This window comes from Triturus cristatus, chromosome 10, assembly GCF_964204655.1.
Source record: "Triturus cristatus chromosome 10, aTriCri1.1, whole genome shotgun sequence".
NCBI lineage: Eukaryota > Metazoa > Chordata > Amphibia > Caudata > Salamandridae > Triturus > Triturus cristatus.
In genome coordinates this window covers 139,415,040-139,433,921 of record NC_140593.1, presented here as the reverse complement: position 1 = coordinate 139,433,921, position 18,882 = coordinate 139,415,040, and the positions used below count along the sequence as shown (strand labels likewise).

Below are 18,882 nucleotides of genomic sequence, written 5' to 3'. Positions count from 1 at the left end.
TTTTTCCGTTCTCACGTTTCTGTTTCAGGTGGAGAAATGTAGTTTGTTAGTTAGAATAACGCTTTTGTTTTAGGAGTTAGGCTTAAGGAGGAGAGGATACATATGAACGAAAGGTGCTGATAATGTGGGACGGTGTTCTTTCTCACTAGCGAAGGCTTGGGAATCAAGGTCATTGAGCCAGCGTAAGGAAAGATCGAGCAGAGTAGAAAGTTACCTATGAGGAGGTGTCCAGCTGGATGGCGTGATCACCTGATGTGACTAGGGGTGTGTCTTGAGATTTTGGTGTTGGAATTAGGGACAGCGCCTCGGGGTTGAGTTAGGAGAGGAGATCTGATGAAGAAAGAAGGAGCATCTTAGAGCGAGCTCTGTAGCTTTATGCCTCTTGACCCATTTAACGAGAGTGTACTTCTTAGGAAGTCATCACACGCTGACACCTTTTCTTGATCTTGCCTGGGGAAAATGCTAAGTAGGAATGTCACGTTAGCAGAAGTGTAGGGACAGGCTGATGCTTTCCACTAACGAGCCACCAATGAGAATAAAACTCTTGCTGTTGGTGCAGTAATATTCTGCGTCCTGATTCTTGAATTGGTAATCCTTTGTCTGCTACATAGACCAAATTTTGCATGTAGATTTGGCTTTGTATTAGTTCCAATATATTTCCACACCCTCATCTTGAGGTGTCGGTATGTTCAGTTATTCTTGGCTTTGTAATAAATTAACTAAACTTAGAACCTGAAGTCTGTGATCCTTCGAAGCCATGGTTTATTTGTACAAAGAAATTTGAATTGGTAAGATATTTCTCCCCTCCATACTTTTAAGCAGGAAGCAATGGTCCATTGACCAGGAGTTCCCGAGAAAAATTAGAAAAGGGAACGGCGTGTCCGGCACAAAGAGCACGCCAGAAAGGCGGGTGCGGTATAAGTACCCTCCCCCGACCTCTGTGCGCCATAAGTGACGTGCCTAGCATGCCAAGGGGAAAGGGCTCCTTCCCCTAGTCCAACCACCAGACTAGAAGGGGTGGTGTTTGTGCCCAATGGCACTAAAGGGCCACCCTTTTAGGTGGCCCCCCGTGGGGGCCGCGGGCAGCCGCATAGTGCCATCATTGGCAACATCCCCACCCACAGTCTGAGCATGCATGAATAAATAAATACACAACACAACTTTTGTTATGGGAAAATATTGCTGCAGGTTTTTTCCATACAAAAGTATGCAATATGGTGGGCTATCTTACAGGTGATCCAAGGGCAGGCAGCTGTAACCAACCTATGCTGCCCTGCCCGCCTGATGAGCCAGCACTGTGGGTAACCCAATCAGTGCTACACCTTTTGGGTGATCCTCTTCCCGGATCATGTGACATATTGGTCCCTTATTACTCACCCCCCTTTCAGGGCGGAGCGTAGCAAGGCAAGCCCCCGGTTGGTCAGGCCCCCAACCGCCTGAAAGACTAACGGGGCACCAATGCGGTTTTCCAGGTACCTGCCCTGAGGCTCTTGGGATTTGGCTCTGGCACCCCTATTGTGTTCGTGCAGAGGTACCCATCTGTACCCATCTGCTTTCTGATCACCCTGTAACTACCAACTCCGACACCATAGCTCCCCAATGTTCTGTGAGGGGGAGAATCACCCTTCCTGCTGTTTAGTGATGCATTTTTGATCCTTTACTGCCCTACCCTAGCCAGCATGGTAGGACTTGGCATGACTGCTACTGGAGAGAACTACCATACTCTTGTGTATCCTCCCAACCTCTCTAAAACGGCTGCAACATCTCTCAAGCACTCCACCCTGAAAACTCACCCTGAGACCCTGATCTCTGAATTACGATACAGCACTGACAAGGGCACAGTCATCAATGACCTTATTTTCTACTTCAGAAGACCATCTGCATGGCGCAAAACCATCGCGCACCTCCTCAATGTACACGGAACCAGGAACATACCATATGGGATCAAACTCACGATAATGCCCTCCGCATTATTACGAGCTGACCTCACCCTGTACAAAAAACACAGCATTGTCCTGATCCAAGCTACAACTAACAACCTCAATAAATTTGCGGACCTGTTTATCCTCCTCAAAAACCATGTGCATGACACCTGCCGGGCAACAAACACCCGCCCCAACGACCCCCCAACTAGCGTGCCCAGCCACCCACAAACCACCCTCCTAAGGGCGCACAACTCAGATCAACCTAACCCTCCATCACGCCACCTAAACCTACCAACAGAATTGTTCCCAGACATTTGGTCTCCTCCCCCCCAGCTCCTCCCTCTGACCTTGAGACCGAAAAGCTCCCATTGGCCTACGACACAAGTCGACCCAGCTCCTGATCCTCCCACCAACGCATGCCAATAGAACCGCTACCAAACCACTGTCCCCCTGCCTCCAAGCGCCTCCCTCTTATATTGATACCGAATCTCTGCACTACAGAGCAGCTCCTCCCTCTGCCCTGAGACTGAAACCCTTCCACTGGCCTACGACACAGGTCGAACCAGCCACTCTACCCTACCATGCGCCTTCATCCTATATTGATATCGAAACTCTGCACGACAGACATTTTTGTGTGGGAAAGTTGTGGCATCACCGGGCTGACACAAATTTCCTACCAGCCAGCGTTCCCCCAGGTCTCCCAATAAAAATGGTGCCTCACTGTGCGGGAGGCCCAGATACCCGCGACAGGCAAGGGCACAAAACGTATTGAGGCAACATCATAATTGCATCTCACAAAACGGCCTGGTTTTGCAAGGGGGGCCACCTGGGTTTTTGGCCCCGTGCTTGGTGGCCAGCTAGGGAAACCTACCAAACCCACACATTTCTGAAAACTAGACACCCGGGGGATTATAGGGAGGTATGGCTTGCGTTGATCCCCCAACCTTTTCTTACCCAGAATCCCCTACAAACCTTAAATTTAGGTGAAAAAAATCACTTTTTCCACACATTTGTGTGTGGGAAAGTTGTGGCATCACCAGGCTGACACAAATTTCCTACCACCCAGCGTTCCCCCAGGTCTCCCGATGAAAATGGTGCCTCACTTGTGCGGGAGGCCCAATTTATGGAGGCAGATTTATGGAGCACATTATCACCCAGTAGGGTATCCTGGTGTTGAGCCGGTGTGAGTCTAGCCAAACCGATGGCCTAGTGGAACTACTCAAAAAGCCAGGTCTTCAGCTTCTTAAAGAATTCAATAAGCGAGGAGGCGCTTATGTGTAGCAGCAGGTCGTTCCATGATTAGGAGCGATGTAGGAGTAGACTCGACTGCCAGATCTGGTTTTCCATATTTGTGGGATGCGTAGGAGTCTGGACGAGCTCAGATGTCTGGAAGGTTTGTAAAAGCAGATGCGGTTGTTGAGGTTTGCTGAGCCAGTGTTATGTAGTGCTTTGAAAATGTGGGTGATGAGTTTGAAATGTGCCCGTTTGTGTATGTAGAACCAGTGGAGCTCCTTGAAAATGTGGGTGATGAGTTTGAAATGTGCTTGTTTGTGTATGTAGAACCAGTGGAGCTCCTTGGGTGTGGTGTGATGTCAGTGCAGAGTGGGAGGTTGAGAGTGATTCAGGCTGTCGAGTTCTGAATGGTCTGCAGCCTTCTGGTGAGCTTATTGTTAATCCCAGCATAGTGGTTGTTCCCGTAGTCCTGTTTACTTATGACAAGGGCGTGTGATGGTATTCTGGAGGCTAAATGGGAGCCATTTGAAAAAAATATGGTGACAGCATTGACTTGGGCAGTCATGTTGAGTTTGCTGTCAATGACGATCCAGAGGTTGTTGGCGTTAGTGGCGGGGGTGGGTGTAGGTTGTAGATCTGTTGGCTATGAGATGGAGTCTCACGGTAAAGTGCTCATCCTGAAAATCATGATTTCGGCCTTGACGGTGTTCAGCTTCAGATGGTTGGTTTTCATCCAGTGGGCAATTTCAGTCATGCAGGTTTTTCCTGGTTCAGGGCGTCTTCTCTCTGAGGGAGAGAATGAGTTGTGTGTTTCTGGCATAGAAGAGGACTTTAATGTTGTGAGAGTGGATGATGCCCAGGGAGGATGCATGCTGTATTCCGCAGATGAGGGCACGGGTGTACAAGGTTTAAGTTGCCAAGCTGACAGACTAGGTTCTTCCAGTCATGAAGGAGCAGATCCATTGAAGTGGTTGTCTTTGGATTCCAATGTTATGTAGGCTTTGGATTAGAATGGTGTGCGATTGCATTATACGCTGCTCAGAGGACCAGAAGGATGAGGGACGCTGTGTCTTCTCCATATAGAGCAATGCAGATGTCATCGATGGCGGTGATGAGGGCAGTATGTGTGCTGTGGTTGGGTTTGAAACCAGACTGCATGGTGTCGGGGAGCTGGTAGTCATTGAGGTATTTGGTGAGGCGTCTTTTTATGATTTCCTCTAAGACCATGACTGGGAATGGTAGCAGGGATATCTGTCTGTAGTTGGCCAGTGTTGTAGGGTCCGCGGACGGTTTCCTCAGCAGTGGGAGAACAATTGTGTGTTTACAAGCAATTGGAAGGGTGCGGAAGAAGTGGAGGCATTCAGAATGGACATGAGCATGTCATTGATGGGTTGCAGTCCTCTAGGGCAGGCGTGGTGGGAGCAGGAGTCTGATAGGGCCCATGAGTAGAAGGACTTCAGGGTAGGAGTTGTTTCTCCTTGGATAAGATCGGGAGGCTTTTTGCAGGGTTTGTCGGGACCAGTTGCTAGTTGAAGATGCTGTAAATGGCAGTGATTCTGTTGCAGAACTGAGAGAGGTTGTTGTAGAGGTCCTGTGCGGGGGTGATCAAGTTGGAGTTGGCCCCGGTGAGGTGAAATCCTTCACAATGGCGAAGATTTCTGTGTTTCTTTTGGTGCTGGCATCAATGCACTCCACCAGAGGGGTACGTTTGTTGGTTCAGATAATTTGATAGTAGTGTCTCAGAGTGGATTCCAGTGTGCTCTTGTTTGCAATTTACTAGCTCAAGCTCCATTTGCACGCCAGTTGTTTGCAGTGGTATTTAATCAATCTTAGTTCCTCAGTGTACCAGCTGGCCTGGGATCTAGATCTTGTTGTAATGCTGTGTTTTAGGGGTCCCAGGGAAACAGAGCAGGAGGGGATCCAATTATTTTAATTCTTGATGGCTCCGGGGAGGCTGTTGCTGTATTCATGTCAGTGGGTCTTGAGAGCAGTGTTCCAATCCATGTAAGTGATGCTGTTCCAGTTTCAGAGGGCTGGTCTATCAGCGGTGCATGTGTTATGTTATGTTATGTTAGGTGATTTATACCGCGCATGGCTGCCCCAGCAACAGGGCGTCCCAGCGCTAGCAGAGCCGGTGGCCGGAAGAAATGACGCTAGACAGATGTAAAAAGCCAGGTTTTGATCAGCTTCCTGAATTCCCAAAGATCGTGAGTGCTGGGGGCAGCCTGAGGGATAGAGTTCCACAGTGCAGGGGCCTGGGCTTTGAAGGCACGACGACCCCCTGCTCTGCATCGGCGGACTCGTGGGACGCATAGAAAATGTTGATCGGCAGAGCGTAGTGCGCGCGTAGGAACATAGGCGGTGCAGAGTTCCTGCAGGATTTGGGGACCCTGGCCGTGCAGAATCTTATGAGTAGTGCATAGGGTTTTAAACTGAACTCTTTGTTTAATGGGCAACCAGTAAAGACGGTGGAGAAGATTGGAGGTGTGGCACTGCCTAGGCAAAAAGAGTACGTGTTGCTGCATTCTGTACTCGTTGGAGTCTTGCGGTGATTGTTTTATTGACGCTGAGCAGAAGGCCATTGCAGTAGTCTAGGCGAGATTGGACCACCGATTGCACTATTAGGTGACGGGTAGGAGCATCGAAGAACCCCAATATGGGTCTGAGGCTGCGCAGGAGGCCGAAACAGGTACCAGCCACTTTTTTTTGCATGAGGCTCAAAAGAGAGGGCAGAGTCAATCAGAACCCCTAAATCTTTAACAGCGTTTTTCGGTTGTGGAGGGGAGCCCAGGGTCGCAGGCCACCACTGGTAATCCCCTTTGTGGGTGTCACGGCCTACCAGAAGCAGCTCCGTTTTGGCAGAGTTCAACTGTAGGTAGTTGTTTGTCATCCAATCTGAAATGGCCAGAACATCCGCACGGAATTTCAGTTGGTCTATGGCCGGGTTGTTGGTAAAGGTGAACATCAGCTGGACATCATCCGCATAAGATACCATTTTGATGTTACGTTCTTTGGCTAGAAGAGCCAAAGGGCGGACGTACACGTTGAACAACGTGGGGCTCAAGGCAGAGCCTTGGGGAACACCACAGCTTAGTGGGTAGATACTAGATAAATAAGGGGGGGCGTGGACCTGGAAAGAGCGCTCTGATAGAAACGAGGCAAACCAGGCCAGAGCCCTGCCTTTGACCCCGATCTCCTCAAGCCGTTGGAGAAGGATCTTATGGGAGACCGCACTGAGATCGAGTAAAAATAGTGTAGACGTACTACCCTCATCTAGTGTTGCCGACAGCTGCTCTGTGGACTCTAGATATTTAGTCAGGATGATGTTAACATGGGATTCCATAATCTTGGCCAGATATGGAAGCAAAGATATCGGTCGGAAATTCTCCGGCAGAGATGTATCGAGAGTGGACTTCTTTAGTAGTGGGACAACTTTGACATGCTTCCAAGATTTAGAAATCACTGCCGAGAGGAGGGAGTTGTTAATAAATTTCCGGCCCGCCATCATAAGGCAGTTGTGGAATTTCCCAAAGATATCTGGTTTTACTGGGTCGTCGGGGGAGCCTGATTTGACTTTGGCTGCTAAAGTAGCTAAATCTTCAAGAAACACAGGTGGCAGAATTTCTAGGGAGTGTGGGGGTGCACTCGGGGTAGGGTTTGCCATGAGCTTGGAGGAGCTTTGCCTCGTGTCAAGTGCACTGTAAATATGTTCAACCTTATTAATGAAGAATTTTGTCAGTGAGTCACATTGGGTATTGGAAGATATGGTGTCATTGGTTCCTGTTGGAGGTTGCAACATATCTTTCAGGAGGGAGAAAATGGTTTTAGAGGGGTTGGAGCTAGAAGCAATCGATACTGCATAGAATGAAGCTTTTGTCTTTTGAACTAAATTATGATAGGTTTTTATAGCCTTTCTGTAGGTATTTTTAGCAGTGTCGTCATACGTGCGCCTCCAAGCCCGTTCCAGAATTTAACTTTTTTTTTTCCTCCCCGACGGATTTCATTGTACCAGGTATGTGTTTGTGTGCGCCTAGCTCCTGACAGTTTCTTCGGGGAGCTGCCTCCGGGTCAGAAGGCCAGTCTGGGCGGGAGGTATTTAGAACTGATAGAAAAGTGGTTTTGTCCAATTTATGCCAAGGACGTTTCCAGAGGGGTGGGCGAGAGGCCCTCAGGATGGTGCCTGCCAAGTCAAGACACATGGAAATAAGGAAGTGGTCTGTCCACGTCAGAGGGAGTGGGGTAAGTACTGACAGATTTTGAAGATTCGAGAAAACTGGATCCAGTAGGTGGCCAGCTTGATGTGAAGGTCCCTCCACCAGTTGAGATAGTTGGCAGGCCTCCAGATCACCCAGGAAGTTAGAGATCTCCTGGGAGTCCCGGCATTCCAGGTGAAGATTAAGATCGCCTATGATATTTAGATTAGCTAATTCTAGGGCAAGAGGGGAGACAGGATGCACCAGAGCCTCTTGAAAGGCCCTGGCTGGGCTGGGTGGGCGATAGATAAGGAACCCAGTGAGGGTAAAGTTATGTGTTATAGAGATTTTAAACCAGGTGCTTTCGCAGTCGGGAATCGTCTGTGGGGTTAATAAACACTAAAAGGCACATTTGTATATCACTGCTAGACCGCCCCCTCTTCCTTTAGGCCTGTTCTGAGTAAGCAGCTATTAGCGTGCCGGTAAAGCCAAGGTTGTAATTGCCATGGAATCTGCAGTAAGCCAGGTTTCTGTCAGAAATAGTATATCTGGGGCAGAGTCCAGGAGAAGATCAAATACGTCAGCATGGTGTTTTGCCAGTGACCTGCAATTAAGGCTGTATATAGTAATTGGTGTAGAGCCTGGGACCTCATGGGGATGACTAGGGCCCAACATGACTTTAAACCCACAGTTGTGGCACTGTTTCTAGGGGGTGTCATGGTGCCATTTATAGTGCTTGCAAGGCTCTTTGGGTTGTAGGGCAAGCAGCTGCTCCCGTGGGTACTGTAGCTTTAGGGGAAAACCAGGACCAGGGGTCCTGGCGCCAGGTGCCGTACAGGTGTGGACGGGTGCAGATGGGCTTGCCTTTGGCATGCCTTTGGCGCGCCAGCGGCGTGCCCGCTGCGCGTCCGTGGCGGCATTCGGTTTTAATGGTGGGGAACGGTGAAGATCGCCCGCCTCCTCCACAGCCCGGAAGTACGTCACTGGCGTAGGGGAGCAATTGATCCGTTCCCTGCCCTCCACTCAATCGGCAATAACCGCAGTGGACCGGGGTCTAGGCCGGTGATTACAGTGCAAAGTGCGCGATTTAAAAGTATTCCAGCAGTTAAAATTGTTAAAAACTGTATTTCTTAAACAAGCTAAAAGCGTGGGCAGTGTAATCGCAGCAGAACAATTAGGCAGCGCGAGCACAAGTCAGGGCTAGAGCAACAAACCCTCTAGCTGCCCGCTCCGCTGCGCGTCCGTGGTGGCATTTGGTTTTAATGGTGTGGAGCGGTGAAGAATGCCCGCCTCCTCCACAGCCCGCAAGTACGTCACTGGCGTAGGGGAGCAATTGATCCGGTCCCCGCCCTCCACTCAATCGGCAACAGCTGCGGTAGACTGGGGTCGGGGCCGGTGAGTACAGTGCGAAGTGTGCGATTTAAAAGTTTTTCAGCAGTTAAAATTGTTAAAAACAGTATTTCTTAAACAAGCTAAAAGCGTGGGCAGTGTGATCGCAGTAGAACAATTATGCAGCTCGAGCACAAGTCAGGGATAGAACAACAAACCCTCTAGCTGCCCGCTTTGGACTGGGACGAAAATGCTGAAATTAACGTGGTTGCGATCTGTACAGGAGACTGGTGTGGGCTTGTCAACTCACATGTGTTCAAAGTTGGTGAAAACAGATGCCATGAAGTGTCTAGTGAAGTGGGTAGCTCCCTTTAATAATTGGGTGAAGCACAGGCTTCCAAGGTCTTCGATAAATGCTTTTGACTTGGATTCGGAATGGTCTTCGAAGTTCAAGTTCAGGTCTCAGAGTACTATATAACTGCTAGCTTCGAGGACGAGTAGTGTCCCGAAGCCCATGATGGTGTTGGTGAAGTTGATGTGCGGTCCCAGTGGTCTGTAGATGAGAGTGCTACTTAGGGTGTAGTTGGATGTGACAAGGAGCTTGAACGACCGGAGTTTCATGCTGGAGGATGACATGTCCATAGAGGTGGTGCAGCTGAGGGTGGACTTGTCGATGATGGAGATTCCACCTCTGGGTTTGTGAAGTCTGTCTTGCCAGGTGATCTTGTAGCCGCAGGGAGCGTGATGTCATGCAATGTCGGGTCCTAATGTGGTGATGTCAGGGGCCGATGCAGGGTTCAGCCAGTTTTCCTTGAGGTTAAGTAAGCATTGGCCAGTATTGTGCAGCAGGTCCCAGATCTCTGTGTGAGTGAGCGGGTGTTGAGGAGCATGCATAGGAAGGAATGCAGAGTGTTGTGTGGGCGGTCGCAGGACTGTGAATGTGAGAGGGTTGGGTGTTGGGTACTGTTGATGGGGTGTGGTGAGCTGTTGGATGTGGGTAAGTGAGCGACTGCTTGTAGGAAGTGTGTTGTGTGGTGCAGCGAGGCAGCATGTGGAACAGCGGCTGTGGTTGAGGGCAGGGACGGTCGCAGCGTGGTAGTTATGGTTGAGAAGAGGACTAGGGTTCCTGGCACTGGACGTGGTCCAGGTGCATTTGGCATGTGTTGGGCACACTGACGATGCATCCGCTGTACATATCCGCACCATTAATTAGGTCCTGGGAGTGGGGTGTTCCTAGATTTTTGCCCTGAGCAGGGCCTTCAAGACAGCACCCTTTTCTTTTCAAAATTATTACTTTTCAACTCTTCCTAAAAATACTTAGGGAACGTATAACTTGCCCGCAAATATTCCTTGACTGGAGAATAGTAAATAAGCTTCCTGGAATATATGACCACAACACAGCATGACGATAGAAATGTGTTTTCTTTAAAACTGCTAGAATGGGAAAAAAAATCATAACTCACAAGTCTTTTTTACCTTTCTCAAGATCTGGCCCCGGCACATTGTGTCCTGAGAATTTGTGGTGGGTATTTGTTGATTCCACCTGCCAATGTGATAACAGTTTGTGAGTTTGCAATTTTTATATATGAGAAAAACCAACAACTTTCATCTGTACATTTATAAATATAAGTCCTCATTTTTCACATGGATATACACTGTAACACACAAGATACACCCTAAATATAGTAAAGCTCCAAAAGCTGGGTATCCCAATCTAACTGCATATTGATATCTGTTTCAAGAATAAGTAATGCACATCTGCTTGTTTGTAGCTCATCTAGCAATTTCCATGTAAATTGCACACTATTTTGTCGATTGTGAATTTGCTATAACATAAACATATTTTTAATTGGGTAATTCTCAGGACCAAAGGGCGGCTTTATCAGCTGTGCCTAAGTGGATAAATGAAAACGCATGAAATAAGTATTCTGGGCCAGCAGGTCCCAAAAGATCTGCCTTAGGTGCTCCTTGAAGTATACTCCTGTTATGTCTCACCATTGTTTTCCAGTATTTGAGAGTTCCACAAATGTCCTCGAATCATTTGTAAGAACTCCCTAAATCCACCTAAGAAAAAATATTTCTTTGTGTAAATGAACTCTCACCCACTGATCACTGCAGTGGAATGCTTCATCGTAGCGTTCTCCCTGATAACAACTGTATCCAGTTGGTATCTCTTTCAACCTCAACCCTCGAGGGAGCATTGGTGTGATGGGTGGGATCTTGAAATGTAAAATTTTCTACATGGTACCCTTGGTTTAGTTTTTCAATAAATGGTCAGTGTGGTAAGAAAAGCAGAAGGCAATGCCTTTGAGATTCTTTGAAGGGTACAGTAAAAACAAAAAGTCATGAAAGAAAAACCTAAGAACAAGAATATATACTCCACTCAGTCATTCAAAAACATTTTTCTGTCTTTTTTTTAGATATAGAATGCATAGAATTTCTCCCGGATCGGTTTGTACGAATGCTTTCAGTGAATGTGACTCAGCAGAATGTGGAATAAGTTACTCCTAAAAGATTCTGGGGAATCTAGGGATCTGAACTAGTCTTGAGGAAAGCCATGTGACAATTAGTTGGCAAAAACGGTGGCTGAAACATATAGACCAAAGTAGATACTCGAGTGATAGAATCTCGAAAAGCATTGAGGAAGTTCTATGTGCTGAAATGATTGGGTTGGCCCCCTCTCTGTGGTTGGTAATGAAACATTGTGAAGCTGAATCAACCCAAGTATACTGCTTCTCTACCCCCTTAAACTGATTAGCCTGATTTGTAAGTAGCTTTAAAAAAATACTACAGCTCATGCATGACAAAAACCTGCAGTAAGTTCATCTGTCTCTGAAATCCATTGTACTTCCAAATATTTAGACCCTTCTTCAACAGAACAGACCATTTGTAGTAACGCATAAAGCGAATAGATACAAATTGAAGATGCAGTACATCTTAACATGGCAGTTCCAATAGAGGGGCTGTGGCCAGAGGAGGGCCATGGCACATGTATGGTGTTATTGTCCTGGTGTCCAGACCTTTTAGAAAGAAGTAGATGTGACAGTCGCCCTCGTCCAAATGATGAACAAGGTGTTTTCAGGTGTGGTGATATTCAGCTCATCTTCCTATTTGCCACTAGAATTATGAGTGGTGTTTGATGACTTCATGCATAAGTACCTGTAGGTCCATAAGACACTGTTTTTATTTCACCCTTTATTGAATAAATCCTCAAGGTGTGACAACTCTCTAGTCACCTTGATGTGGGGTGTCAGTGCCCAATGTTATAGTCACTCCAGTTAGAAGTGATCCCTAGGCGTTAGGTGGAACAAGTCCATGAACTTTTAAGTTTCTTTTGCTTTGTATTGTTATATGTCTCCCAAGACTGAGGGTCCCACCTCCATTGGGCAGAATTTCTAACTAATATGCCAGGGAGAAGTTCTGGGTTATGTGCTATTGATCTTAGAGGAGAGAACAGTAGTTTAAATCCATCCTGCCCAGCAGTCAAATAACAATGGTTGAGCAGGGTTTAAATAAACTGATTGGCAGGAACCCAAGTGTTTTCTATATTTATGTGGGAGCCATAGTGCATGTTGCAGACAAATGTGGGAGAATGTCTGCTGCAAGAACACCACGGTTTTGTTGAACAAGCTGTAGCCCATCCTAAGGCAGGGAGGATTTGTGCTCCATGGATGTAATTGTCCACATAGGAAAATCTGAGCCATCAATTCCCAACCTGTTGGAAGATTGTAGTCATTTTAATTTGTGTCCTTTTCCCACCCTAAAGGAATTTCTCAAGCCTCCGATGGATACATTTAAGAATTACCTGGGGCATCCAGAGAGGGAGCTTCTGCACTATGAATAGAATCCTCTGGGGACAATTTGTTTATATCTCACCATCCTCGCAAGCCAGGAGAATTCAAATGACCCCGCATGTGAAGGTCTTTGAAAAGGGTGTGTAGCAAGCCAGGGAAATTGGTATTATAGATGTCCTCCGACCTTCTAGGGAGCTGAACACCAAGACATTGGATAAGCCTGCCCAACCAGAATAGGCTGAACTGTTGAATAAGTAGGGAGCCCGATTACTGAGTCTTAAGCCCATACTCACTGATTTCCCAGACTTTATTTTAAACCTGGATTTATAAGAAAAGTTATTCAACAAACTTAATAGCACCGGCAGGGATGGTCAAAAAAAAGATGTCATCAGTAAACATTATGGCTTTGTGATTTTCCATTTTAGTTCTCACTCCACTAATTGCATCCAAGACTTTACCTTTTTGGATAAGGAGTTTTAGGGAGAGAGCCAAGACTAATGGACAAACTTCACAACCTTATCTTGTGTGCCAACTTAAGGGAATGGATGAAGATAGTTTGCCATTGTTTTTGCATCTTAAACAGCAGATACCGGAAATGCTATTGACTGAAAATGATCCACTTCCCTTACTTCAGTCTGCTGATAAAGCACTGTTATTCATGCCCAAATTAATGTTGTATGGTATTCATCATGGACAGTGTACACATTCCCTTTAGGGGTAAGCAAAGTTCTAGGTCTAATCAATTGAAATCAGAAACAGCCCAAGAAGGCCCTTCAAGACAGATAGGCGATTATGTGTTCTTTATACGTGGCTCTAAACTAATTGGACAGTTCTTCTTAGCTAGCACTAGCTGGTTGATGGTAGTGGACAACCACCATAGCAAACTAACATCTATTTAATGTTATGAAATTACATTAGCACCTCTACCACAATGCTGTGAGAGCTCTCTGAAGGCGCACACCCGTGATAAATCCTGTGCTGCTAAATTGAGTGAGTTTAACTACAACTGTGATGACGTCTCTGAAGTTTCTGGCTTTGGGGGGCCAGCAGCTTCTCTGAGAATTTCAAAAGGTTGTTTAGTTGCTCAAGCAGGTACTTCGGTACTTTACCTTTTAAACTGTTTTTTAGCAACCAAGGTAAACACCTCCTAAGCTCCTTTGAAGGACAGAACAGCATTACCCGTTTAAATAAATATTGAAATAAAAAAATTGCAGATTGCATCTACCACAATGCTGAGACCCTACTGATAAACACTGTGATACTTTGACTAACCGTGACCGGGATTATGTTAGACCAATAACTAGATACTGAAACTAAGTACCCACAATGTTCCTATTTGCATCTCACACCTGGTCTATAGCAAACTGATTGTACCAATTTCTAAGAATTGCAGATGACTACATCAATGTGCACACATCATGACAATACATGCATTATTCATAGACGTATGAAATGTAAACACTTACGTCTAAGTGCAATCACAAAGGGTTGAACAAAACCAGATGCGTATTGAAAGTCTGGTTTATGAAGTCGTCCAAGCTGAACCAGGTGATGATCCACAGGATGACTGGCTAGATCTTCCAGCTCAGCCCTATTAAAGTGCGGTCCCACTGACACCACAAATATCGCAGAACCCTGGCATTTGGCTTTTAAGGAAGCCTCCTTTAGAGTGCGCTTGTCCCAATGACTCGACTCACCAGCTGATATCACAAATAGGATCTTGCTCTTTCTTGGATGGGGAGCTTTTGACAACATATTATCAACTGTCCACTGCAGAGTTTGCCCAACAATAGTAGGACCACTGAGCTGAAGGACAGACTCTTGGATATGTCTCTTCATGTGGTTTTTGTTTCCGTGCGATAGCAAATCAAATTCCACATGTGGGTTTCCAGTTCTACTTGTGGTGTTTCCATGGGAAGCGAGCCTCACTAGTGCTACTCGATCCCCGGAAACTGATGTTTTTGGCTGCTTGGCAATGTCAAAGTTATCTATCAACGTAATAAGGAGATCTTTGGCTTTCAACCACTGGTCCTCTACCACATTCTGGAAACTGTCCAAAAGGAACACAACGTCGGTACCTAACTTCGGTGGCGGGTCAATATCCTGCTGGCATGAGGGGTCCGGTTTACATCTGTCTACAAAACATGACAGAGATACATGGTTATTGTGTCCAGGCAAATACTATAAATAAGATCACAGTAAAAATAAGCATTTAACATAGATAGATTCATACATACTTTAGGGAACACTAATAACGTTAAAGTAACAGCCCTGCACCACTCTCCAAACCCAGCTTGCCCTCCAATCACTCAGTGTCTCCTTGCATCCTAGAATCATACATAAGCTCCTCCAGATCAAACTAAAAACTTTTTCCTTGACTACTTTTGTAAGTTAGATCTATGGCCAAAAGCATTGGGCGAGCTGTTGAATAGGGTCTCTGTCACTGCCTTGTTGTGCGATGCCATTTCAGATGTTCAGAATGGATACTATCAGAAATCTGATGCTAAAGCTGACTGAACATCACAAACCTGCAGGGCCACTGAGCCTATCAACAACTGTTCTACACACAAATGTACTCCTGTCAAGCAATGAGTATGTCAAGCATTCTAGAAGACTTGTAAGAAATGTGGAACACCTCTGTGGTCTTAGCCATCAAACAGCAAAAACATTCACCCGCATCTCATTGAACCTGACTCATTCAATTAACACACCAACAAGACCATACACTGTATGGAAGGCTATGTGATGTCATACCAGTGGCAACATATGCTGTGCACAAGCCAATAACACAGCATTTCTGCTCTCTGCATCTGTTAAGTTTTCTTCTGCTTTGTTCTGTCCTTTTTCTGTTATCCATCTCCTCACCAGCACCCACACTGCTTGTCACCCTTACCTTTAGTTGCCTCCCTGACTCTTGCTCTCCCTGCATATCCCTTGTACCACTACATCTGTACTTCATCTTCCTCACCATAAAAGGGTTTTCAGATTTTGATTGTATTCGAGGTGCCAACATCTGGTATGAAAAGTGTTGCTGGGACCCAATTCTTATACCTGTTCATGAACATTTCGATCCCTGTGACTAATAGTTTCTTTGCCACTATGCGGAGCCTCATGCTACATTCCCTTATGAATGGGGAGGTTTTGGTGTGCCAGATCTGCTGTTATAATTCTTGGCGGCTCAGTGCCAATTTCCATGCCATTGGTATCATGCAGATGTTCAATTACCTTAGGCGAAACCTGAAAGGGACCAGGCCGGAAGCATCCTGCTCTCTTCTATCCTCCCATTGGGCACACCGAGGGACCCCTCTGACATACAGACCTTGTCCACTACTAGTTAGGCATGGGGAAAAGTCTGCTGTTTCTTAGGAGGGGGCTTAATTTTTTCTCCTGCCATCCCACTGACACAAACCTCTGACATCATCTCATGACTGAAATACTGGTACAGCGTACATTAATTGCCCTCCAACTACACCCAATGGGGGTCCTATTTCTGGACGGCCATGTCATCAGCCACTCGGACACTGCCCACTTTATGCACGCCATGTATAAGGACACTTCATATTCAGATGACTTCACAATATTCTGCTTGATAGGCTACTGTCTTTCCCGGTGGAGATGGATGACTACCCTCCATTGACCTTAGTAAACACCTCCGCAGAGGGGATGAGACTGGTCTTCAGGCTCTACCAAGTCTGCGTTACATTGAAGCCGGACTGCACCAGCGGGGGGTGGGGCAGGTAAGCATTGGAGCGTGACCTGGGGAGCCTGATACCTGAATAGACCTTGCGCTATTGTACCCAAACAAAGCTCATAACCTGCAACCGTTGGCGTAAGCTTTTGCATTACAAATTTCTCTGCACATACATTACTCCTTGTGGTCTAGCTAGAACTTACCCTGCTTGAGAGCATCACTGCCTTAGGCTGACAATGCCAATTTCATGCACTTTGCGTGGACGTGCCCATTTAGCCAAACACATCGGATGAAAATCCTCACCCTTGTGTCCACCATGATTGGTAATACCCTTACACCTGACCCCCTACCAGCCTTACTGGGCTACATCAAGGGTATTCCACCAAGTACACGAAAATTCACTGCCATTGCGATGTTACTCGCAAAAAGATGGCTGGCAATATGCCGGGGTAATAGACACTGTCCCACTGACGCCGACTGGTTAAAAGACATGCTTTATTGTGACACTACGAGAGAAGTGTATGTCACGCTGCAGCCCCCCACATCATGACCCAAATATATATGGTGACCGATGCGTGATTACTTATTGACATTGGACCCTGATGCTTCCAATTAAGATAATATGAGACCCGGACTTCTGTATGTGTTGTACATCGTGGTTTTGCACGTTGGGCGTTGTTAGACCCATATTGCAGACAGCTACAGATCTACATTCTGACCACTCAGCTGTGCCTAATGTCTTCTTATTTACCTGCCCAATTAGATGACTAGCCTATGTTTTCTTTTTATTGCAATCCTCCATTGATTCTGCCTGACTAGTGACATGCAATCACTACTGGATATGTGTATGCTTGTTAGGCTAATGTTCTTGACATTTCAAATGAAAAATAAAGGTTTTCTTTTTTTGAAAGGTGGTGTTGGCACAATTATCTTGATTGGTTAAAGTGGTCATAAACAGACTAGAGAGAGAGTGCTAGTGCCTTGAAAACTAAGTCTCTCTTTAGAGTTCCAGAGCATTAAATGCCACCCACGATTCAGCCTGCAGAGGAACATATCACAAATCATTCTACATTTTGGTACTATTTTTCTGCTGTTCCTCTACGAAATGTTCATGTTTCTCTGACACGTCACAGTCACTCAGTCATTCATTCTCTCAATTATATTTTGAGACATAATGGTCATGCTATTTTCCTCCAAAATCACCCCTTCACCATTGACATCGATGTTTCACCTCCCACCCTTTCACTTACTTAAGCCCTCCACTATATAGACCCACAAAAGCCCAGTGAAACAGTCCTCAAGTACATGTGTACTCACATTGCTGCTCAATTTAGAAGCACATGGCAATGGCGCAAATAATGGTAGGTTCCAGAGGGTTACCATGTGCAAATAATATTAATTGGAGCTTAACTTCACCCTGAGAAGGTCTACAATGTCCACAGCAATCACCCTTGCAGGGTCCACAGCAGGGCTCAGGTGCTGCTAACAGACTGAGTCCGCCATATCTTAAGTGTCCCCTGTCCCATCCAGCAAGCTGCTCTATGGATTCTTTGCATTCGAAGGCTTTGGAGGCTTGAAGATAGAAGATGTAGAGAACCCCTTTTTGGTCAAGGCCAGAGGTCTAGTCCAACCTAACCTCCTGTTTACTGGACATTCATGTTGCAGGGCTTAGGAAGGGACCACCACACATAGCTCATGGAAGTAGGCAATTGATAGTTTTTGGTAGTTTTTAAAACTCGTAGAGTGGCCTTCTTATAAACATTTCCAACTCTATGATAAAATTGAGACTACTGACCAGAATGGGATAAACCTCCTAATATGAGGATTCAAACACCATCAATTAGAGAACAGCAGTGACTGTTAGCAACCAAACTTATCACCTGTTCTGCTCCAGCTTGGTGGATACCTCTCTGGAGAGATCACAATGTGGCTTATCTCTCTAGAAAACACCAAAATAAATACACAGGAGACCCTACTGCTGAGGCTTCAGCTGCAGCTATCTCTTTTTCCTGCAAGTCCTTTTCTTCTTCACATAAACTTTGCTTGCTTCCATTTTTCAAAGCAGGTCCTGTCCTCTTTCTGCCCAGCAGGCCATGTTTTCCTCTTTTCCCACTCCCTTCCATCAGTTCCAATGCACGTTGTTCCAAGAACCTACCAACAGTTCCCCATTCTCCAGCAGTTAATGTTGTCCTCACCTTGCACACTCTTTTCCGTCATCACTAGGCTCTGCCCCCCCCCTTTCAAATTCTTGCTGGGTTGATGTCCAGCTTTACTCCTGCTTTTCCAAAACCACCCTGAGCATAAACAACACTCATACTCTCTAAAACAGACATGTTAGTTTAGAGAGTGTATTTACATTGCACACACATACATCACAACACAGATATGCCACTTAATTTTGTGTCAATGCATTCACAAAAGCACACATCTCTAATCACACATCTGGTATACAATACCCATCTCTACACTTTAGACAGAACTGTGTACCCATCAAAGATAGCAAAAATATACCACATGGATATCACAGTGTTGAAAGCAGTATTCTCCACCAGAGCACACCATGCACTATGGTACAATACACTGTATTAGGAAAGGAATTATACCATACATCCATTACACAGCTGAAATGTGGCTTCATTTGCAATATGGCACTCAACATCTTTTTTTTTTTTTAAAGAATTTTTATTGATATTTCCCCAACCATCGCAGCATTAAAT

The 18,882-nt window shown here is 46.0% G+C and overlaps 1 protein-coding gene across 1 annotated transcript in view; it reads right to left on the bottom strand.

Annotated features, from left to right (window-relative positions):
- Positions 1 to 18,882, bottom strand: part of LOC146789044 (collagen alpha-6(VI) chain-like) — a 788,523-nt gene that overhangs the window by 47,477 nt on the left and 722,164 nt on the right. The window contains exons 35-36 of the mRNA XM_085631022.1: positions 13,941 to 14,609; positions 10,157 to 10,223 (exon numbers count right to left, since the gene is read on the bottom strand). Coding sequence (XP_085487148.1) covers positions 10,162 to 10,223; positions 13,941 to 14,609 — 731 coding nt within the window. The 3' untranslated portion in view covers positions 10,157 to 10,161. The remainder of the gene's footprint in view (positions 1 to 10,156; positions 10,224 to 13,940; positions 14,610 to 18,882) is intronic.